Source organism: Mirounga angustirostris, unplaced genomic scaffold (assembly GCF_029215605.1).
Source record: "Mirounga angustirostris isolate CCGP_5_RB_7025 unplaced genomic scaffold, mMirAng1.0.hap1 SCAF_8, whole genome shotgun sequence".
Taxonomy (NCBI): Eukaryota; Metazoa; Chordata; class Mammalia; order Carnivora; family Phocidae; genus Mirounga; species Mirounga angustirostris.
The window spans coordinates 87,373,002-87,397,187 of NW_026991716.1; the positions used below are offsets into that span (position 1 = coordinate 87,373,002).

Here is a 24,186-nt window from a genome sequence, read left to right on the forward strand (position 1 = left end):
ACATGGAACAGGATGGTGATCTTGTCAAGAGCAATTTTAATGGAATGCAGGAGATAGATGCTCAAATGGAGCAAGAAGGTGATGTAGGGAAATAGAAACAGGCTCAGATGACCCCAAAACTTCTGCTTTGAAGATAAGCAAAGAAACGGGACTGCAGCTGAAGAGAGATATGGGATGGAAAGTTCTTTCTTTTCTTTTTTAAGAAAGAGATGCTTAACAACAGGATCAAAATGTGTGAAGGTACAGAATCCAGGACACAAGTCACAGGATGACCTTCAAAAGATAAAGTAGGATCATGCCATCTTTTGGAAGATCAAATATATGCCATGATGTGGAAACTGGTGGCAACAGCAGAGTATACTTGCTGAGGGGTGAGGAGAGAATTCCTGTCCAATGGCTTCTTTTGTCTTGAGTAGGAACGAAGCATGTTATAAGCTGAGATGAGGGTTTGGAGGGGAAAGCAGGAGATGTGAAATAATTTTATAGAACAGTTGGAGAGCAAAATAGCAGGTCTGTGTTGAGAGTTCAATTGAAATGAGTAGTTATTAATACTGTTTGGTCAGACTGTCCACGTATTAGTTTCCTAGGTCTTCCATAACAAAGTGCCACAACAGGGGTGGCTTAAAACAACAGCAGTTTATTCTCTCACAGAATAAATCCTGGAGGGCAGAAATCCAAAATGAAGGTGTTGGCAGGGTTGGTTCCTTCTGGGATTTCTGAGGGAGAAATTATTCCATGCGCCTCCCTTAGCTTCTGGTGGTTTCTGGCAATCCTGGTGTTCCTTGGCTTGTAGACATATCACTCCTATCTCTGCCTCCATCTTCACGTGGCATACCTCCCTCTGTGTGTGTATCTGTGTCCAAATTTCCCTTTTCTTCTAAGATACCAGCCATATTGGATTTAGGGCCCACCCTAATCCAGTACGACCTCATCTTAACTTGATTACAGCTACAAAGCTTCTCTTTCCAAATAAGGTCACATTCACAGGTTCTAGCTGGACATGAATTTTAGGTGGACATCAATTTCAACCCAGTACATTCAGTTGTATAATTTCTTTAGAAATGTTTAGCTGCTTGTGTCGAAATAATGGGTGAGTTTAATCAGGGTGATGTTTATAAAAATGTTTATGTTATCATTTCCTGTATATGTTAACTTTAGGCAAAAATATATCAGATTAGTATTTTTAGTGGTTTTTGCTAAGTGAACAAAATTTACCTTTCTTTGGTAGGAAGATAGAGTTTCAAGTTAGATTGTAAGTTTTGTATGTTCCTGATGACTCTAAATGAAGGAAAAAAGCAGAGAACTATACATCTTCTGCAGCTTAGCTTTTGATTTCAGATACGTTTCATTATCTGGATAATAGTCAGTCTGGAAGCCTGAGTACTGCCCCTGTTCCACCAGTGACTTTAGTGAGATCCTCGTTCTGCAAGAAACTATTCTTTTTTGTTTGTTTGTTTTAATTGCAAGGACGTCATAGATTTCAAAATAAATTCCTGCTCCTGATTTTACAAATGAGAAACCAGAAGCATATAGGTGTTAACTGAATTACCAAAGACATTCTATTTAAATAGAAATTCAGTTGGTGGAACTCTTAGTGTAGTGTTGTTTTTGCTGTGCCATAAAATTGTTCTGAACATTTTGTTCTTCATTTATAAAGTGAGGAGACTGTATCCCTTGACTCTCTGTAATGGTTATGATAAGTATAGAATGAAGAGAAATAAGTGAAAAAGATCTGCAAATCCTATATTCACCCTCTTGTAACTGAGACCATTTTCCATAATTCTGGCTTCTGACAATTGGATCTTAATTCCTAATTCCCTTATTGTAACATAATAAGTATAATGAAGTGCATATAAATATGAACCCTATGTCTTGCTTTAAAATGAGTAAATATTGGAAAATATGGAAATTACTACATTTCTTCTGTTTTACCTACCAAAATACAATTTCTGATTATCAGATATCTTTCATTTCCATATCACAGATTCTTTTCTTCTATTTTCCTAGTTATATATGTATCTAGTTTTGTAGAAATAACTCCAAAGTTATCAATTTATCAGTCTAGAAGAGCAAATAAAATATCAAGGACAGTGTGTTTGACCACATTTGCAGTTTGTAAACAGGTCTTGGTTGGATAGCTCTGTTTGTGAAGTGAAATGTGGTCAACAGACCCTTAGTCCCTACAGTCCACAGAAAAGCCTAAATCGGCTTTTGATTTTTACATGATCAATTATGTAAAATGTTGATGCAGTTAAGTGATGCATTGCTACTGTTCATCTCTTTGCACTCAAATTTAACATATGTTTACAAAGGGACACTGATCTGTCAGCAGATTAAACAGTTATATATTAAAAGTTTGTCAGGACAACAGATTGCAAAATAAAAGTTTATTGTCTGCTTCTCACATTTTCCTTTAGTATACAGAATATGGGCCTACATTTCCATTCTAGTCTCCTTTCCTTTCCTCTTCATTTTAAACTTATTGCCTCTTCCATTAATTTACAGAATTAAAAACCATAACTGAATTCTATTACCTCTGTTGTGTGCTCTCCAACAGTGCACATCCAAACAAGGCCATGACAGCCCAGCTCCAGCAGCCCATGTGATCCTTCCGTGGGAAGGAATATGAAAGGTAGGCGGTCAGCAGTGTCCATATCCTTAATGAATGTCAGCCCTTGAAGCTGGGCTCACCTGCAATAAGAAACTTGAAAACTTTGCTAATTAGAATCACCACTTTAAAGTAAAGGAGGAAAATCTATTGGCACCCTAGTCAGTTTCTAAACTCCTATATAGCAGTTTTCTACAGCACAGATGACTTCTCCGGGCAGGGCCCATTAAGGGAACAGCTTTAATTCTGCATCCAACAACTTCTTTTATGATGAAGTGAATCAATCGGAATGTTTCAGTGTTGAATAAAAAAAAAATAACTATAAAGCCCTATTTGACATTCTGAACCAGTTTACAAAGTTTGCTTGAATCCTGTGACATAGACAAGTGAACTCTATCCTATCATTGATTGAAACAACCCATGAACACAATGTTCTTTGAAATAATCCCCAGTTCCCATTTTGGAAGGCACCAAACAGTTGTATAGTGAGAAAGTGAGAGTGTAGCTAGCAGGTATAGATTCTCCCAGAGAAGGAATAACCAGGAAGATAGTATCATTATGGATAAAGGATCATTACTAGAAGTTTTTGTCTTTAGTTCTGACTTACTGCAAGAAATGAGCTCTTGGTGAAGAATATCCTTTAGGTTCTGTTGAGAACACTCAAGGGATAAGATCAAGTTCTGGGGTTTTCCTTGGACTCTGATAAAGTCTGAGAGGAAGAGCCTTCTGCTTGCTTTTAAGCTGGCCTCCTCTCTGAGAGGCAGCTGTTTCTGATTTTTGGGCTCCAGTGCTCCCTTCGGCAGCACATATACTAAAATTGGAACAATTTTTGGGCTCCAGACAAAGCCTTTTCTCAGGGGTTTGCTGAGGGAGCAAATCTGCTCCATCCTAGTTGCTCCATATTCTCCAGCCCTGGGCATCCTCCACCTAATCTGTAGGGCTTTATCCCTAACAGTTTATAAGCAACATATGACACCCTTTGGGAAAGGAGGCAGAGAGCTGGGACAGATACTACTGTATTCTACCTGCTTTCTCCGATGTACTTGCAAGAATAATAAACTACAAAGGTTTGAATCCTAGTTTTGCATTTGCAAGCTGTATGCCCATAGGCAAGTTACATGACCTCTCTCTGTATTAGTTTTTTATCATCCTTAAAATAGGAATTATGAATTTGATAAGACTGTTCAAAGAATTAAATGTGATATTTTATGTGAAAGTGTTCTTACGATAGAGTGGGACTTATGTAAATAATAATTTTCTTCCCCTGAAAGCTGACATTAAGCCTCCAAGAAAGAGTAGAGATCAGTCAGGGTAGGTAGAGTATGATCCTGAGGATTTATATTTGGCAATGCCCTCTTGATCTGGCAGATTTGTTCCTTTGCTTTGGGGGAACGAGTACTTCTGTCCCTGTATGCCTTCTTATCCCACCCAGAGTGGGAATCCTTCTCCATTTTTTTCATACTCCTAATGATCTTCACTGACTTTATATGGCTTATTTCCTCCTTTGTTAGGGGTGGGATGGGGAGTCCAGAAAGAAATATTTTCTGGTAATGCCTCTCTAAAAGATGCCGCTTAGGTATATACTGCTGATACATTCCTGCCTTTATTATTTTTTAAAGATTTTATTTATTTATTTATTTATTTATTTATTTATTTATTTATTTATTTGAGTTGGCAGGGGCGGGGGTGTGAGGAGAGGGAGAGGGACAAGCAAACTCCATGTTGAGTGCAGAGCCCGATGTGGGGCCTCCATCCCACGACCCTGAGATCATGACCTGAACTGAAATCAAGAGTCTGACACTCAACCGACTGAGCCACCCAGGCGCCCCATATCTGCCTTTATATCAGTGCTTCCTACAAAGGGAGAAGCAAGAATGTCCTAGTCTTGCTAACAGAAATTACCATATGTCTTTAGAAATACCTTACATACAAAGTGTACTGTTTACATTTTTTTCTCACTGTTTTGTCCTCATTTCTCTGAAACACAGTATATAATCAATAAATACTTGCTAAAAAAATTACTTAGCTAGGAGTTGAGTAGGACTTGGAGGTATAGAAATTAGTGAGAGAAGGGACAGTAGTAATGAGGTGGATGAGGGGAGACGGCACAAAATAACCTCAGGAATCTAAAATTTATACTGATAGAAAAGGTGAGTGAGAATCTTTGGAACATTTAAAGATTTGTAAGTCATCAAAGTAGGGTACTTGAGGAGTATTTAGGTCTTGGTATGATCCCAGGAATCCAGGCAAAAATAAAGTGACTAAGTGACCAAATTTTGATTCTGATAAAGTTGGGATGCAGTAAATACGAAATATACTGAGTGGAAACAGGTTTACATATGAAGCAATGGACTGACTATATAAGCTAATGATTTAGTCATTTCAGGTGGTCCGGAGGTCTCATAGAATTGTTGAGTCTGGATATGTTGTTTTCCAAGATAAAGAGGATCAATTGTATGTTCTATATTCATGGTGAGAGGGAGAAAATATACTGGAGGAGGTGTTCATATCTCTCCCTGCCACCTCTTCTTCCCCAGACAATGGATGGACATCTCCTTTAAGAATAATAGCAGGCAGAAGTTTCAAGAGTTCTGAGGTCTGGCAACAATGACCTTCCCTGACCCATACCTTCACAGGCAGAAGTAAAAAGAGGATCCCAGAACAATCCCACTCATCTACCCCACAATAATGCAATCTCAGCTCTATATTATGCCTTGGAGACCATGAGGCTTAACCCCAACTTGACCTTCATTTCTATTTATATCAGCCCTTACAAGGAGCCCTTGGGCTTGGAGATCATCCCATATCACTTCTTATTTCCAAATTGCTATGTAGATCCCCAAATCAAAACCCTCCCCCTGTACCCCTGTGAATTTTTAGTCTGTTACCAGCTTCTTCTCTGAATTTTTCCTTCAGAGATTTACAGACCTCTCATGTGATGGCTGTTTCTCTTCCTCACCTCTGCTGCCACTGGGCCTGGAGATGGAGTAGGTGTTCTTGCTGCTTCCAGATATCAGTGTTCACTCTTCCTTCCTAAAACCCTTGAACTTTAAAGTTTATGCCAACAAAATTTACCACTTGTTAACCTTTCTTTCTGTACCAATGTTACTCGCAGTCCATTCCTTGAAGACATCTCATTGTCACTCTCACCAGAACTATTCCTGTGATCATTATTGATGATTTCAATATCCAAATCAACAATACTTCTAATATCCTGGCCTCTCTCCTCAGACTGTTACTCCTCTAACTATCTTGTCCTCTACCTACCTCCATCACCCACTCCCAGACTTCCCCCAGCACTATCCTACCAGAACTTCCTGTAATGGTGGAAATATTCTATATCTGATGTGTCCAATGGCCCAATATGGTAGCCATCAGACACATGTGGCTATTGACTATTAGAAAAGTGGCTGATTGACTGAGGAACTGCATTTTTTATTTATTTATTTTTTCATGTAACAGAACATTTAATTACATCAGTTTCCCATCAACACACTCTCACTTAATAATGATCATATTGGCCCTTTCCATTGGTTGGCAGGAGGCTCTTCCACCAAAGGGTCCCATGGTTTCCACTGTATCATTTTTCTTGTCAGACTTAGTTCATTTTCAGCCTGAAGAATCACCTCTTCTAGTTGGCCACCCTGAAGTTAGTCTTCTAATTTCTTAGCATCTGGTTCTTCTTTAACCATAATAAGCTTTTCATTTGTAATCTGTTCTGCGTACTTTCTATATGCTGAATTTTTAGGAATTTGCTCAAGATCATCAAGAATCTTTGTGTACAGGGGCGCCTGGGTGTCTCAGTCGATAGAGCAGTCAAGTCTTGATTTCAGCTCAGGTCATGATCTCAGGGTCCTGGGATCAGCCCTGCATTGGGCTCCCTGCTCAGCAGAGAGTCTGCTTCAGGATTCTCTCTGTCCCTCTCCCTCTGCCCTTCCCCGGGTGCTCACACACACACTCTAAAATAAGTAAGTAAATCTTTTTTTTTTAAAGAATCTTTGTATACAGTATTCTTAGCCTTTTGTGTGGACTCTCACATACAGCCAATCCTACAAGGCTGGTGATCTTTTTCAACAAATTCACCATGACAGCTAATTTTAATTAATCAGTGTTTAAATTTAAATAGCCACATGTGACTAGTTGCTATCTTTAACAATGAGGTCCTGGACTTTTATCATTATCCAAAGCTATATCCTCTCTATAATTTTAAATTCAAGTATACTAACAACTTTTAAACCATCACCTCCTACCTTTTCAACTCATTCACTCTCTTCACTACCCCAGCTATATCAAAACTTCTACCGAAGAGTGATCCCACTATTCTATTAGCTTTCTTGATCCTGTCTTGCTTCTCTGTATCCTCACCAAGCAAGCAGGCACTTTTATGAGAGTTAGGATGGTAGGAACCAGAGAATAGTTAAGGAAGGTGTCTATGCAGCAAGGCAGCCTGGGATGGGGCTTTAGAGCTCACATAGCAAAAGTAGGCCCTCAACACCACACTTATAAACCACTTTACCTATTACCAATTCCTCCTGTTACTTGAATTAATGGACCCTTCTATTCAAGGCTAACCCCTCCACTTGTCTACTCAATCCCATCCTCTCTTGACTAGTTAAGGACATCCATCCATCTCTTCTCCAATATCAGTTGATTTACTCCCATCAGAATACTAATATTCTGTTTTATCTTCTGTTTAAAAATAAAATCCCTTGACTCCACTTTGTCCTTTAGATACTGCTCTGTTTCTCCTCTCTACTTTAGAGAAAATTTCCTTGGATGAAAAATGGTTTTATTCTCCTCTTCAATTCCTCTCCTCCTATTCTCTCCTGAACTTATTTTAGGCATGCTTTAATCTCTACCACTACTCCAGCACGCTCTCATCAAGCTCACTAGTGGCTTCCACATCATTAAATCAAGTGGTCAATTCTTAGCACTCACTCCTTTCACCTATCAGCAGCATTTAGCAGAGCTGAGCAGTCACTCATTTGGGAGATTACTTCATTCACCAGGCTTTTGGGAAAAATCTTGGTTTTCTCAGCTTTACTTAAAAATAATCTGTAATCTGGGGTGCCTGGCTGGCTTAGTCGTTCAGCGTCTGCCTTCGGCTCAGGTCATGATCCTGGGGTCCTGGGATCGAGTCCTGCATTGGGCTCCCTGCTTGGCGGGAAGCCTGTTTCTCCCTCTCCCACTCCCCCTGCTTGTGTTCCCTCTCTTGCTGTGTCTTTCTCTGTCAAATAAATAAATAAAATCTAAAAAAAAAAAAAATCTGTAATCTGACCTTTTTTTTTTTTTTTTTTACCATCCTCATGCTACTATCCTGGTGCTGTCCACAGTTGGCTCTTCTCTGGATTATTAGTAACCTCCTAAATGGTTGTCTTGCTTACATGCTGCCTTTTATTAAGTGTAGGCAATCTTAATAGCACAGCCAGAGATATCCTTTTACATTTATGTCAGATCATACTTCTCCTCTGGTCAGTCCCCTCCCAAGGCTTCGGTATTGTTTTTAGTGGAAAATCGAAACTCCTCTAGGACCCAACCCTCTCTTGACTGGATTTTTTTTTTTTATCAATCTCCTTTCTCATCTCTGGGAATTGGCTTCACTGATTTTCCTTAGGGGCTTTACACTTGTTCCAATCACAGGACCTGACACTTGCTGTTTCCTCTTCTTCCAGCTATGTACCTAGATCTCTCCCTTAACTGCCTTCAGAGTTCTACTCCAATGTCAACTACTCAGGGAGACCTTCCCTGACCACCTTATGTAAAACAACACCTTCCCGCATGCCCGTGTTCCCAGCATGCCCTATTCTGCTCACTTTGCCTTAGTTTTCTCTGTAACACTTCTTGCTATCTGACATCTTATGTATTTGCTTGTCTATTTGTTTATTATTTATCTTTCTGCCACTAAACTGCCTTCAGTGAGGGCAGGGCTTTTGTTTAATTTGTTTACTGTCATTTGCTAGCGCTAGAGCACTGCCCGACAGAGAGTATGTACTCAGTAAATATACTGAGAGGTTTCAGAAATGAATAATAGATCCATTCTTCAAGGTCACGTATTAATTTTTCTGAGAGAAAAATCCATTAAGTCATTATGAGTTATTAATACCTCAGTGTAATTTATGTCCAGTTACAACTAAGAAAACTTGAGGGAGTAGGGACAGGTGGGAATCAGGACACCTAGCATCCGGGAATTGTCCTTAATGCACTCTGACTCTAAAGTTCTTGTTGTTGTTGCTTAGATTTCACCAGCTGTAAAATGATGTTGTTGGACTAGATTGGAGGTTTTTAGCCTAGGATCTAGGGACTGGATTCCCCCACAATGAGTTTCAGGGGATATGTGCATCTCCTATTGCTGTATGAAAAATTTCAAGGCCATGTAAACGTGTACATTTTTTTTTTTCCAGATGAGAGAAAGTTCTGTGACCCTGAAATAGAGTAGAAGTCCTTGAAGTCTCTTTTAGTCTTAACTTCATATGATTCTAAGTTTTGAAAGAGGATGGCAGGAGACAGCCTGATGCTGCTCTACACAGCTAGAAGGCAGTCTTCATTCTGCCACATCCTGAGCAAGTCACTCCTCTTCTTTGCTTTGTTTTGTGTGACTTGTAAGATGAAGGGTTGGGACTAAATGATCCAAAGTAATACCTTTTGATTGTAATTCAATATAAACAAAGCTGATGGAGAAGACAAACAAACAAACAAAACCTGTAGTGAGTTTGGGAATTCAGACTGGTCCTTGCTGGGCCCTCAGGAGGCAGAATTGTAGACCTGCTAAAGTTCTAAGAGTACTTTAAGAGGGAAGAAAGGGAAGATAGGTGGTTCCTGCATAGGACTCTAGCTGAGGGACTCAGTGACCTCCTCAGACACAGAAGATTAATTCTTATGGATGGATGACTGGGAATGGAGAAGAAAAACTTCACTGTTGCCCCTAAAGAGACCTGGGGTCTGATTCCTTAAAGTATAACCTCATAAACACTGAAATAAATTATGGAAAATGTCTCCTTATAGTGTTGAAGAATTTTATTTTGAAGGGTTAAATGGGTGTGTGTAGTCTAATGCTCCCTTGTTATTCTACTTTTCTCATTAGAATTCAGGTAACATTTTGTTATTGAGGAAATGAATTTGTCATAACATGCATAATTTTGATTTGTTTCATTCTCTTAGCTCTTTCCCCCTGCCCTCCAAGCCCTTGCTAGTGCCTGTTATTTCTTTCTTTATAAATGTGTCCTGGTTGCTCTGGAAAAGAAATTTATGACTAGGTTCTAAGAATACACACAGCACTTAGAGGAAGTTGTTTGAAGCCTCTCCTTTCCCAGATAAAAGGAGGGAGGGGACAACAGTGTGGAATGTGGAAGGTTGATCCAGTAATCCCCTCATTCTTTCCTTCAGCACCCACTGCATGCCAAACCCTATGCTGAACACTTAAAGTCAAATGAGACATACTCCCTGTTCTACTCTCTCACAGCCACGACAAAACAGAGCCGGATGCCCTCACCCAGGGCTTTGCTCTGGAATCTACTCTGTGCACAGCATTTTGCTCCTCCCTCCCTGGAAGTGGGAAAGCTGGATTCTATGATGACGAGAGTGTCTTTGGCCAGGAGACAAGTTGTCTCCATTCCTCCTGCGGGGGGAATGGGGCTGAATAGGGTATTTTTTCCGGGCCTGGCCCAAACTGGGCTGTGCCTCGAGGGCCCATTAGGCTGCAGGTCACAGCAGCTGGAGCCCAGGCGCCCAGAGCCAGTCACGCGTCTGTGCTGCCCGCTCCACGAGGCACAATGGAGTCATTGACTATTTATTTACTCCGTACAACAAGGCTGCTGTTGACTTAATTACAGGAGCCTCCCTGCCACCCCCTGGATCTTTAAATGACTAACAGACTCTCCATTGCCGCTAACTAATCTCTCCTTAACCTCTCTGAGTCCTGAGCCTCCCCAACCTGGGCGGGCGCAGGAGGCATGTAGGAGGTACAGAGATTCCGCAGTGGTGTCCAAGAAGCTAGAGGCTGGTGGTCTTGCTTGAGAGCCAGGTAGGGTTTGGGAGGACCGTTTCGGTTTGTTGCAGGACTAGGCTTAATCAGGCGCTAGCCCCAGGGCGTGCAGGGTGGCAATGCTGAGCCAGGCTCCGGCGGGGGCTTAATTGTAAGGGGGTTGCAAAGAAAGAAGCAACCAAAGGGCAAACTCTTGTCTCCAGCCAAGACAATCAGTGCCTGGAGACGCAGAGCCTCTCTACTTCCGGGCCTTCAAAATTACAGATTTGAGTGCCTCCGGGGAACAGAGCTGCTGGAGGACTCCGCAGGATCTCACCTGGCCACTTCCTCTTACAGCCCGTTTGCAAATTGTCTCCAGGCTCAGGGGCGGCCTGCGCCCGCTTAGCCTCATTTAAACCTTTTCGCGAATCCCTGCTCGCCAACTTCCTCCCGGGGCAACTTGCTAAGTCTCTGCTCTAGTTAATATCGTAGGGCCGAGGATAAAATAGCAATGGTATTGAATAGATGTTGACTTATCCGACCCAGAGGAGCAGAAATCAGAGATTGTTTGCAGAAGCTAATCGTTTCTGCTGAGAAGCAGGGGAAGCCTTTAGTGCTCGCCGCCAGCGGCTCCTCCCTGAAGCCGAGCCACGGGAAGATTCCTGGTTTTCGGTGCTCCTCCCCACCTCGGGCCCAATAAAAAATCCTCCAGGGAATTTAGACGGGCGGCCGCCTGGCCGGGACTGATCTCCAGGCTCCTTTCTCCGACCTTTGAGTTTGCGACCTCAGGTTCTGCGCCCACCAGATGTCAAACCCCAACTTCTTTCTGCAATTTGCTTGGGTTGATAGTTCAAGGACCTGGGCGGGGCGCGGGGGGCGGGTGGGGGGGGGGTCGAAGCCGTTTGTCATTAGGCACCAGACAGTCACAGAGACTTCTCGCCAACACCCCCTCCCCCTGACACTCGGGAGAAGTGATTGCTTTCAGCAACGGAGGAGACGCGAGGTGAGGTGCGCGGATTCCAGGCGTCTAAGTGGGTATGGGCAGCGCGGTGGGGAGAGCATTAGTAGTGTACACAGGAGGCGTAGTTGGAGGTAAGTCGCAGGTCAAAATCTTTACCGCAAACCTCAAAGGGAAATTACAGTAGTTGGACTAAAAGGGCCACTTTGGAGACTACCAGCTGCTCCCCAGATCCTGGCAGCAGAGAAGTTTCGTTGCTATGGTTTCGAAGAGGTATAAAAGCCACCACCCAGAACCAAACGTGCTCGGGCTCCTTGTTTGTGTTGGGGGGCGGGGGGCAGGCGAATTCCTTGGGGGTTTGCAGCACTCCCTGACCGAACATCTCAGTCCCCGTCCCTCCATCCCAGAGCAGGCGGGGGTGTGCGCAGGAGATGAAGTCCCGGCCAGGGGATTTTTAACGTCCAAGCCTGGAGGCACCCAGAATTATCGCACTTTCGCTCCTGCGGTCTAGGTCCAGGGGCGAGCGCTGCGTCCTGGTGGCCGCAGCCGCTGGGTGTGTGCAGGGGCCGCGGGGAAAGGAGCGCGGCGCCTTTAAAGCAAGAGGCGAGGAACCCCCGCCAGGAGGCGTGTCTGTCTCCGCCGCCGCCGCCGCCGCTGCTCCGCGGTCTCCGTCTCCGCCGCCGCCGTCACTCGCGCTGGGCGCCCGCGGCTGCGCTCCTCTGTCCGGGAGCCGCAGACTTCCCACCCGACTTCCTCCGGCTGCTCCTCCCCGAGGGCCACCCCTCCCCCTCCCTGCCTACCTCACCCGCAGCGAGAGGTAAGGACTCCCCCCGGTGGGCTCTGCTCTGGGCTGCCTCCCGAGGTGTATGTTCCCACAGGAGGGACCAGGGGTGGGCGAGGGGCTTTTAACGGCTGGAGAGGAAGAAGGCGAACAGCAGCGCCGCGGAGCCCGGTGCGCTCAGGGCACCCGCGGGACCGATTCGCTGCGAGTGGCTTTGTCCCGCTCGCCTCAGCCAATTCCCGTCAAGGATACAACTGGCTCAGTTGGCTGCGGGCGCTCGCTTTCTCCATATAAAATAATAAGTGGACGTGTCAGGAAGTGGCCTCAGCTACTGGGACTCACGCGAGGCGAAGAGAGACAGATGGCAAGAATGTGTGTATCTGCCTGCGGGTCTGAAGAACTCCCCAGCCTTCCTTCCATCCGCCCATTTTTCCATTAACCCTGCTCTTTAGTTCTGTGCTGAACTACAGACATTCATTTTAACCAGTGCCAGTGTTGAGAGCTTCTAAAAAAACTCGGAGGGTGTCCCATTAGGGTAGGGGGAGTCACCCACCAGGGTGGATCATAAACGTTAAAAACTTTTAATGACTCTCACCCCCTGATATTTTTACCTCCAAGGAGTTCTTTACTAAATACCACGACTTAGGCTGAGGCTCCCTGGGTAATGATTTCCAGTTTAGAGAATAGGGGACGGACGTTAGAAAACTTACTACTACTATCCTCTTGGTAACACACAGATTACCTTCTAGCATTTCTTCATCTTCATACTGTAAGTATTCTGTCATCAGAAATTACCTTACGGATTAATGATTATTTTTATTTCAAAAGAGGTGATTGATTCATTTGAATCTTAATTAGCTTGTAGTTTAGTTACTGGAAGATAGATGATAATATTTCAATTTTGATTTGCCTAACTTTTTATAGGAACCGTTCCTGTAACCATCGAGACAGGTTTCAGTGGCCTTAGAAACTAATTAAACAATCAAATAAACAAACAAACAAAATGAAACACACAGAAGGAAAGTGATTGAGAAATAAATGATGCCTGGAGTCTTACCTGTTTGTTTTCTTCTATTTTAAAATGCATTGGGGATTGCACAGACTAAAATTTTTAAAAATAAAAAAAAAGATTCCAGGACATGTAAAGCGATTCCAATTCAATTTCTTAATTAAGGTACACTTATTTTTGGCATCTAAAAATTAATTAAAGCTCTAAATGTCTTTAATCATCAGTGCAGCAGAATGTTGGTGGAACAGCTGGTATGTGTTCAGAATCACAAGGGATTGCATAGCATAGCATTCATAGTTAGAAAGAGCGAAGTGCAAGTATGCAACAGTGTGTTTTTAACTGATATCAGCTCTGACTTTATTCTCTGGCACCTCTAATGCCATGGATGAACAGCCTGTTTATTTTAGCTCAGCTTCCATACAACAGGCTACACACATGGAAGAATAGGTCAGGTGTTACTATTAGATGAGGTTTCTCAAATGTCACATAACAGCAGGACTTTGGTGACAAGTCAAGTAGAATCCTTAGAAAGAATTCCATGTGAAAAAAATTTAAATACAGATATGGCATGGAAGAACCTTTGAAACACCTTTGAAATTCAGGTTGTCCTGGGATATGTATTTGCTGTTTCTTGGAAAAGGTATAGGCATTGTCTTTTTAAATGTTATGCTGTAAGGATTATTACACATTTGTACATGCCCCAGCAGGTGGCAGCTAACTAGAATAAGATTCATTTTCACTGGGAGAATAGAAAACTAAAATTGCTTCTCAAGTAATAGTGCCCAAGAATAAGAGGTCATTAGTGTCAGTAAATATAAAAACACAGTGAAAGATGAAGGTAATGGCACTTTGTTGTTGTTGGAACAAGCTTTGCATGAACACGATATACATTTTGTTCTTTGCTAATTTATCACAGGCTTGATATCTCTTCATGTCAGCCTTCTGTGTGTGTGTGTTTGTGTGTGTGTGTAGGCTTACTTTAGATAAAGCTTCTCTCTATGTGTGCATATATGTGTGCATTTGCTGTTTGTCATCTCTGCTTTGACCTTGGAACCTACAGAGCTTTGGCTCCTAGAAATCAAGGTTGCCATATGGTTAAAATAGAGACAAAAAGCAAATGAAACTACGCAATAAGGTGTGTAAATCTCACTATTGGTAAATATATGATTGTCTGACACCAAATAGTATTTTTTTTCCCTTTGAGAAAGGAGCAAATTACAGAACTGACACAATTTTAAAAAGAGTTCAATCTGGTCAGTGAATACTATATAATGACTTTATCAATCCTTCATATAGCCTTAGAATTATGATGTGTGGTATCAGTATTGGGGAGAAACTTGCAATAACTTCAAAATTGCCCTACTCTGAGGTATCTTCTCTACAATCTATTCTATTCCATTCTATTATTGGGGAGGTAATCTTAGGATTTTTGTTGTTTTTGTTTTAGGTTTTTTTTTTTTTTTTTTAAGGGTTGTTGTTGTTTTTGTCCTGGGAGTGAGCAGAGTTTAATGAAAAAGAATGGGAATTAACCTGATTACCCTTGTAACAGATGAAAAGCTGAAGGTGGAGAATTCAAGCAATAACTAATTGTACATTTTAGAAATGTCTTTAGCCACTGAATATTGACAGCATGTTATTCAGTATTCTGAATTCTTGGTGGTCTTTCCGGCGTTTTTTTAAATACTGAGAAACAGTAGTTTAGTGCTCATGAGGGAACTCACAGTTAATGTAGATGGCTTTTGTAGTACTATGCCCTGGAAAGGGATGACTATTAGCACATCCTGGGTATGCTAAGCAAACCCAGTAAGGCACACTGAAATATACACACAACACAGTTGACAAAATAGTCCTCTTGACAATGTGAACAATGCAATAGTTCAAATTCCCAGACTCTGTGTAGTAGAAATATTCACATTGTCACTTCAAATGGCACATTACCCATTCAATGTACTACTTTCAATGTACTACTCCAGAATAAATCAATGCCTGGAGCGCTGTCCGCGGTCCTGAAGAAAGGTCTTCTCCTATCCTGCCGAAGTTCAATTAGGCAGGTGGAGTTGTTGTCTGTGATGCTGAAGTCTTTCGGATTAGTTGATGGATGTAAATGAACCTAATTTAGCATATGTGCAAAATTGGTTCTCTGGGGACCAATTAATAGTAAGAAAAATTTATGATAGACTTTTTACTGTTTAATATACTGGGTAAGAACTTCATGAATCTGGAAGCTTGATCTTTCACTTTTCCAACTAGAAATCCAGTAAATAATCCCACAAAAGCCAGATAGTTTAAAATATTAGTTTTAAGTAGAGAAGTTACAACTGTAATGTCAAATGCCATTATGTTAACAAGGAGTTATGGTACATTTTGTTTTCCCAGGTTTTATTAAATGCTAACTATACTGCAAAACTGCAGTATTTTGATTAGTCACAATAGAACATGCTCTTTTCAGGTAGTGTATATCAATCATGTTGACAGATGAAAAAACTAAGAATATTTATTGTTGCTCTGGCTGTCATTATTATATCTGCTAGGATCAAAAAGAGAAAGAACAAACAGAATAGGATAAATGAGACAACAAATACAGAACATATTGGACTATACATGTCTTAGAAGAGATATTTTAAACATGGACTGAAGGAGTCGCTAGATACCCTTGGTTTTAGCACAAGGTGTTCCTTTTAAAGTGCTCAAATAGTCAAATTATTTGATTGAATTGCCTGCTACACTGCAGAACTAGTCATTCATGATACTTATTTTTGACACTGCAGTTATGCCTCCACTTTTTTTAAAAGTCAATGTGCACTTAATGCTTTTGCAAAATGTAGCTTTATTCTCAAATCAGCATTTTATAATACCTTAAGAAAAAAGTAGAATGAAAAAAATCGCTATGATGGAATGAAAACATTACATCGTTTTCTTGCTATCTGGAATAAATAGTACTCATATCCCTCCTTATTAAAAAATTAGATATTCTTCAAATAAGGTAGAATCTTATAATTTTTTCATAAGGTTTAACCTATGCCCTGTGAGTTGGTTATGAAAAACAGATTAATTTTAAGAAACAAGTCCAGCAGTTTGCGTTTCGTGCTACTTGATCACTTAAAATACTAATATGTAGTAATATGCTTACTACTAACCATTTCAGTTTCACTTATGAATGTAAAATATTAAGACTGGGTATTTTAATCTCTATGCCTGGATGGCAGCATATTACTTATTTCAACAGCAAAATGTATTTTCATGTTAAAAGAATATATACTTATGTACTTTTCTTTTCATTGAATAAATTGCACGTGGTGAAAGCCAAGACAGTCCGTCACTGCTTGAAGACTCTAAATATTCTGACCAGAACACTAGGCAATAATAAGGCATTTTTAGACAAAACTGTGACACTCAGTGTCGCCCAAGCTATGATCCCATATTCTGCCTCTGAAAGAAAAACATATTCAAAAAACCAAAATGAGAACAAATTTGGGCATAAATTATTGAAGCTTTTCGAGTTTGTTATACCAACTTAAACATCATTGTCTTTTTATATAGGCACAATTATTTTAGATGAGCTAAAAAAAATGGGTGGGAAAGTATGATTCCTTCATTTTAACTCAACAATTTTCCTCCTAAAAAGACCACTTGAAGAAATCTATTTTTTATTCCTGGGTAGTAATCAAGGAATGTCCACTCAAGTTTTTAAAGACTATCTTGACTTCTGCAATTGCACTCTAATCTATATTCACTCCTGGACAAAATTTTAAGAATATAAACAAGACTTTCTTTCAGCCTAAACACAGGTTATATTTGCAGTAAATTCCTCTGCCTTAGACCACTTCCTTTTATACAACTTACAGGCAAAGTGACTTTGGTTTAACTTGTCATTTATTAAAATTCATCGGTGGATTGTAAGAAGTCCGCTTGCATACACCAGTCACTCTCTTAGCAAAGACTCTTATGGAAAATAAAAGCACTTTTCTCCACGTAAGTAAATCCGACTTCTTTCTTGAAACTCAAGGCGGGCGTTGAGATAGGTTGCATAAGAGATATTGGGGAAGCTCGCTGGCGGAGAGCCTTAACAGGCAAGCAGCTATCTCAATTTTTCTCACTTAATCTTGGCTTCACGTCAGAAGCTGTGCGGCAGTGCAGTAGAATAGGGCCTGGCAAAACCTTTGCGAGCAAAGCGCCTTTTGTGCTGGGACAGTGGCTCATTACCGACGCCTCGGAGGTTCCCAAGGCTGGATTTCCTATTGATTTCCTCCTCCTTTGCTTCCCCAGGCTCGCGCGGCCGGACATTGTGGGTGTGCGTGCTGGATTTCTCCCGGATGCTCCCCGACTAACATGGATGTCCCACCATCCCTTGCAGTGGAAGGTTGCTCCTTGGCGCAGTGAGTGAGGAACATGCAGCGATTGCTAATGGGTTTGGGAAGCGGAGACTCCTTCCTCTCTGTGACCATGCCGTGATCGTGTCTGCGGCCACCACTCGACGCATCCTCATTCCTATCCGCACCGGGAGCCTAACGCTAGATCGGGGAAGTGGGTGCCGCGCGTGTGGACACAGAAACACCATGAAGATTATTTCCCCGATTCTAAGTAATCCAGTCTTCAGGCGCACCATTAAACTCCTGCTCTGCTTACTGTGGTTTGGATATTCCCAAGGAACCACACATGTATTAAGATTTGGTAAGATTCCCCATCTCTTTCTCTTGCGGGGTATCCGGCTCCGAGGCAGCCGGATGTAAACAGGCGGGCTCACTCTGACGGGCGGGTGGGCTCAATGCGTTGCGACCTGTTCACTGCTCCGGAGCCTCCCGGGGTTTTAAAGAACCCCCGCGCGTCATTTTCATTTCCTTTTCTCTTTCTTTTATTAAAAAAAAAAAAAAAAAAATTAGCCCCGGGAGGGTGAAGTGAGTGCCAGTGTGGTGGTGGTGGTCGCTGCATTACCTCCACACAGTAGCCGCAGACGGTGATGATGCTGGGGCACCGCCGGCTTGCGCCCGCCTCTCTCGGCGGGAGCCTTCCGGGCTTGGCGGGCTGGAAGCGCGCGTCAGGGCTCCACGCCTCTCCGCTTGCGGGGCTGAAGAGTCAGTATCTGGGAACTCCTTGGCAAGTTGGCGTCTGTCCGCTTCGGTCTGGGACTCGGACAGGTCCGCGAGTGAAAGGCGCTAACCCTTTTGATTTCTTTTGTCATCAGAGAGCCTTTTAGGTTAATTTCACCGCTTTTCCAGCCCCTGGTGCCTTTACGGGGACGCGGGGCTTTGAAAAATATTGTTGTAAGGTAGAGGCTCTACTTAGCAGGAGGAGACAGCTGCTTAGCTGAAGAGAAATAGCGGCCTAAGAAAGGTTTTTTTTTTTTTTTGTTTTGTTTTGTTTTGTTTTTAACTTGTGAGTCCTCCACTCCCAGCTTTCTTACCTGTCCTGATCTAATGAATGATTAACAGTGGTGAATGGGGCGGAGAGGAGTTGTGTATGGGAGTCTAAGTATGCATCTTTATTTCACTGTGGCATGATAAAAGAGTCGAGTGGCAGTTATATATTAGAGGAATCTATTACTTTCCTAAGCAATCGGGGTGCCTTTAGAGCTCAAAGGGAAATCTAAACATGGGATTCCGTGAAAACGCTGGTCAGAAGGTCTGCTTGGAGGAAATGAAGCGTGGGCAACACTCAGCTGCTGTGGATGGCCAATGGAGTTTTAGTAGGAGAAGAACTAGTCAGGGAAAGTTCCCTTAAGTAGGTAAGAGGGAGAGAGGAGAAAGCCAACCAGGTAAATGCTCCCACTGTGGGCGCCTCCTTTGACAGTTCAAGTGGATTTAGACCAAAGAGTGCGAGAAACCATATAATCCTGAGCATGCGTCTTTGAGATAAAAACAGATACATTAAGTCAGTCAAATTTAAGTTGAAGTGATTGCCTGCATATCCTTTCATGTCAACAGCATCTCTTCTCTTTCCTTTTTTTCATGTGCTTTTTCTGTAATGATAAAATCTCTCATCTTTCTCAGGCTTTGTGAAACCAGGGTAGGAATGCTTTTCACATATTAAAAAAAAAAAAGGGGGCACCTGGGTGGCTCAGTCGGTTAAGCGGCTGCCTTCGGCTCAGGTCATGATCCCAGCGTTCTGGGATCGAGTCTCGCATCGGGCTCCCTGCTCTGCGGGGAGCCTGCTTCTCCCTCTCCCTCTGCCTACTTGTGTTCTCTCTCTATCTCTCTGTCAAACAAATAAATAAAATCTTTAAAAAAAAAAAAAAAAAGGGAATCCTACCTTCCCCTCCCCCCATTCAACACATAAACACCTGGAGTCCAGAAGGCTGGTAATGACAGAGACAACAGGTCTATCTAAATTCCTACTGTAGTGTTTTTTTTTTTTTTTTTTTTGCTTTCTTCATGCCTTTAGATGGTACTTAAGCACGTTGCTCTTAGCAACAAGCGTCCACAGGAATGCCTGTTTTTTTGGATGAGATTAAACAGGTCCCTGTATCATTAAAAATGTGTGTGCGTTCAGCTGTTCTCTTTCAAGCATGGTAAATGCTACAGTATGGTAGTTTTGCCCAATATTTTGAGTAGTACAACGTACTTATTTGGAATACTGAGGTATCTTCTGAAATGTGTTTGTGAATGAGTGTGCCTTAGTGTGTTTGCTTGCGGACTGGGTGGGGAAAAAAAAAGAAGACTTGGAGCTGAAAAACTGCCACCGATACTCTAAAGATTTAATTATTGCTGGTCTGGTCTTGCAGCACAATATTTGCTGAATCATTAGATTGTTACATTCGCTGATCATTTCATATCTTCATATTAAAAATCTTGGCGACTATAGCAGAGTGTGTAGCAGCTTTCTAAAAGAGCTGACACACACACAAAAATATATTTTCCTAGACCAATGCTTACTAAGAATGTCCTTAAGAAATAGGAGAGTAGGCAAAGACTTTCTTGCAGTGCCTTGATACCCTAAACCAACAGCTCAGTTTTTAGATAACCTGTTATTTTCTCCATTAACTTCAGACATCTTCCACGTGGAGATCTATTTTCTCTGATTTCTGACCTGAGTTATGGGGAAGGATTGTGTACATTGTAATCATTGGACCATTTCCCCTGTTGGGGCTATTTGGATGCAGTGGTTTATTTTATTTTTTTTTCCTTCTGGGGAAACATGTTTTGAGTGGACTGGATGGTTGGTTGAGAGTGTATAAGCCATTCTTGAGAAAGGTTAATTTCAAATTTGACTCCAAGGATCAACCAAAGCCTCATCCTTAGATCCGTTTCTTGTAAGGGTAGGGTTTGGATTTGCTGCTGAAGCAGCTACCCCTGGGCAGTGGCCTGCCAGGTGCTGGTGAGAAGCACTGCCTCTGCTGAAGAGGTGGCAACTAGTCCCTTCCCCACTTCCTCCACCGACTAGGCTTGACTAGGAGCCGCCAGCCACCCTGCAACTCTGCCTCGCCTCGGTGCTATGGCAACTGCTGAGCCCAGCCAGGAAGCTGTCCCGGCCCCAATTCCCGTCAGGTGGTGGAAAACCACCCTCAAGGGCTCTATGCTGTCCTTTCTACCCTTAACCCCCGCCCTCCACATCCCCTCCCCCCACCCAAGGGCCATAACTTGACCCAGAACCCGTGTCCTCCTATCAAAGTCTGTGGATTGGGGAGCTGTCTGCACAGGGCGCTGACCCTTGCCTAATCGCTTTCAGTCCCCCGCCCGCAGGTCTTCCGGGTACAAAGCTTCACTCACTTGCGCAGGGGCTTTCTTACCCGCGCTCTCTCATTTCGCTCTCGCTCTCTCCCTCCTCTCTCTCTCATACACACCCACACACCCACACACACACACACACACACACCCCCACCCACAGGCAAATGCACTCTCGCGATGCAAGTCTGACACTTTGGCACAATGACTCCTCTCTAGTGCTCAAAAAACTTAGGCAGCTACGCCTGGGAGCGCCTCTGTCCGGGCACACACCCCTCCCACCCCGACTGCCTCCTACTGAGCTTCACACCCGGGCCTGTTCCTCGTACCACGTAGCAAACATCTCCGAGAAAAGGTATCCGGAGCGCTGACCTTAGGGCGGTTTCCCTAAGCTTTAAGACAGCCCAGGACAGTGAGGGAAGGGACCTGTGGTCAGCTGAGTCAGCGTCTCGGAAATGAGAGGGCAGGTGCCTCTCCGTGGGTTGTGGCAGTTTCCGTCTTCGATCCTGGCTGTGCACATCTTGGCTTCTCCACAGTGCCCACCTAGTGAGAGGCTATCAGGGGACAAAGTGGATCCCGGACAGTTAGAGTCAGTTCCCCCACTCCAGGTCAGGTCCAACGTTCTCAGAGCCAGCTTTTCCAGGTGCGGGAGGAGCTCCCACCCCCGCCGCTGCCCAGGCATTGTGGGTCCCAGGGCTATGTAAATGAGGCACCTTTGTGTCGCCGCAGCTGCGTCCTGGCCTTGCGCGTAGTTGGAGAGGGCAAAGGCAGGATCCTTCCGTTCGCGGGGGCGTGCCCCCAATACCACAGTCTCCCTGCTAAACTACTGCCGCTCTCAGTACTTGAACACTGCTTCTGTTACAGTAGACTCCCTTTCTTCCTGTTCCGTTCAGACCTCTGCTCCTGGGAAAGCGTGGGGGTAAAAAGTGGCTCTGCGGGGGGTGGGGGCTATACTGGGCTAGCAGTCCCTTTTGTAGTTTGGGGGTGTTGGCATCTTCTTTGAGCAGTCACTCCTCAAGCTACCACTTGTTTCCGATCTTTGAGGTCGGGTTATTTTTCAGTCCTTATCTGAACTGGCATTTAGAACGCCAGGAGCGAAGACATCAACCCAAACTTTCTCCCAAACTCTTGGACAGCTTCTCCAAGCTAGTGGTATCCGAGGAGCTGAGCGTGTGAGATATAGGCCACTTCTTTCCTTAAGCTGTTTCGACTTAGCTTTTCTTTTGAGCTTGCCAGTAGAACGGCTTTTTTTAAAGGCTTCGCAGGCGAGGTCTCCCCCCGCGCAGATGAGCTCAGACCTCTTTGCTGGCCAGCACTCTATGGCGCAGCACGGAGCCACCTCCCAGCACACATGGCGAAGGTGACAGCTCAGATAATAAAACCCATGACGTGAGAAGGAGTGGAAAGAGTTCCTATGGAAATCCCCCTATTTGCTGGACATCCCATGTGCTCCCAGATAGAATAATTAGTAGCAGATGTACTACAGCATGAAGGAGGGTGAGTGAATTGACTGAGCTTAGAAGCCGCCACTCTCTGCTAGTTCTTTGAAACCCATTTTTCTTCTTTTGGGAGGTGAGGTGGGCGGGAGGGAGGAGTGGCCTTACATCTGGAAGCAGGAAAACTGGCTCTTGAGAGGCGGGGATGGGGGAGTAATAGCGGCTACTGTTTGCAACAGATAAAGCCCGAACACCTGCTCAGCTGAGCTCTGGAAAGCAGGGGAGGGAAATCTTTCCAAGAATTGCCAACACAATGGCCACTAAAAAAATTCTGTTTTTCACATAAGTTCTCACTTATTCTTAAAGCTTCAAAGACTAACTCTGATGTGATCCATCAACAGAGGCACACTCATGTCAGAAAATGACTTTGAAAAACGATCTTTTCGTCCTCTAGAAATAGCACCCCTTCTCCACCCAGACACATGGAACTCAACACATTTTCAGGCTTTGTGAGGTTGTCTTTCAGAAGTGAACAGAGTTTATATGTCAGTAGACAATTTTTTAGATAGACACCTTCTGCTCTTTGGTTTAATTCAAGTGATTATTGCAGTGTGTACATTCCCTGAATTCTCAGATGACACTGTTTCAACATTTACTCAGCACAGGAAAGTTAATGTGAATTGCTCCCACACAAAGGAGGAACATACCATAGACCAAACACGGGATGTATCATTGATTATCAGAGCCTTTTCAAGTCTATTCACCATTAAATAAAGTGTTGTCTGTGATAAAGATGACATAATCTTTGATTTTCTTTTAATTGTCAACATTTCTGATACAGAAAATGCTTTGCTCTTTTGTAGCAGAAATTCAAGGGTGAGCAATTCATTTTCTCTTTCTGTCCTTAAGATTTTACTGTGTTATTGTAGGTCTACTTATACTTGTTCCCTGAAAATTATCAATGTCCGTTTTTACACATCAGAGTAGAAAGCAGTTCACTATTTTTCAATTGCACTATATTTAAATCATTAATCCACTGCATCCATAATACCTGGGGTTTGTGGGAGACCTTAGGTTTTCCCTGGTAGAGTAGTCTGATGTATTGAAATGGAATTGTTGATTGTCTCGAATTTGGGTGATGATGTAGTATTATCTTCTATGGGCATTCAATTCATAGTCCAGTTATCAAGGTACTAGAAATGCTTCAAATGTATCTTAAACCCTAAATCTTAGCATGAAAGGTAAGGTCAAAAGCCCCTGAGAGGGAAGGAAGTAGGTGCACATCATCATTATTGACTGGTCTAGATTAAACATGAAAGAGGAAGATTTCAATCTGATAACGTCATAGGGCTTCCTGTTTTTCTTTGCTGCTTCTACTGACAATTTTGTAAGGTAATTAAATTGGCTAATTGAAGTCACGGTGGTCATGGGGCGATAAAGACCATTTGGATTTAATGGAATTTAAAACAACAGAGCACTAAACACAACTCTTACCGAACAAGAATTTTAATGGCCCATTCCTGGTGCTGACTGAATAGAATGCCCTTAACAAGTTTAATCGAAAGGGCAAGGCAGATTAGCACTATATAGTCTTTATGGTTGAAGATTGGGGAATTAAAATTATCCCTTTAAAAGACTCATTAATGCATTATCAAGATTTAATGTAGGTTAAATAAGCTTTCTTTAGATCTTCATCATATATGTGAACCTAGGTTTAGGAGCAAGTTTCAATCAGGAAATATTTTTAAGAGCTGACCTAACAAATTGAATTATGTC

At 42.8% G+C, this 24,186-nt stretch overlaps 1 protein-coding gene and 1 pseudogene across 6 annotated transcripts in view; one reads left to right on the forward strand and one right to left on the reverse strand.

Moving 5' to 3' along the window:
- Positions 1–6,034: 6,034 nt before the first annotated feature.
- LOC123837050 (NADH dehydrogenase [ubiquinone] 1 alpha subcomplex subunit 5-like) lies at positions 6,035–6,694 on the reverse strand (annotated as a pseudogene).
- A 4,746-nt stretch (positions 6,695–11,440) lies between these two features.
- Positions 11,441–24,186, forward strand: part of GRIK2 (glutamate ionotropic receptor kainate type subunit 2) — a 668,588-nt gene continuing 655,842 nt past the window's right edge. For 2 of the 6 annotated variants that reach the window (XM_064597921.1, XM_064597925.1), the window contains exons 1-2: positions 12,089–12,343; positions 17,583–17,987. In XM_064597921.1, coding sequence (XP_064453991.1) covers positions 17,873–17,987 — 115 coding nt within the window. In that variant the 5' untranslated portion in view covers positions 12,089–12,343; positions 17,583–17,872. Of the gene's footprint in view, positions 11,572–12,087; positions 12,344–13,055; positions 13,077–17,582; positions 17,988–24,186 lie in introns of those variants that run through there. The other 4 variants (XM_064597923.1, XM_064597922.1, XM_064597926.1 and 1 more) reach the window with 4 other exon arrangements.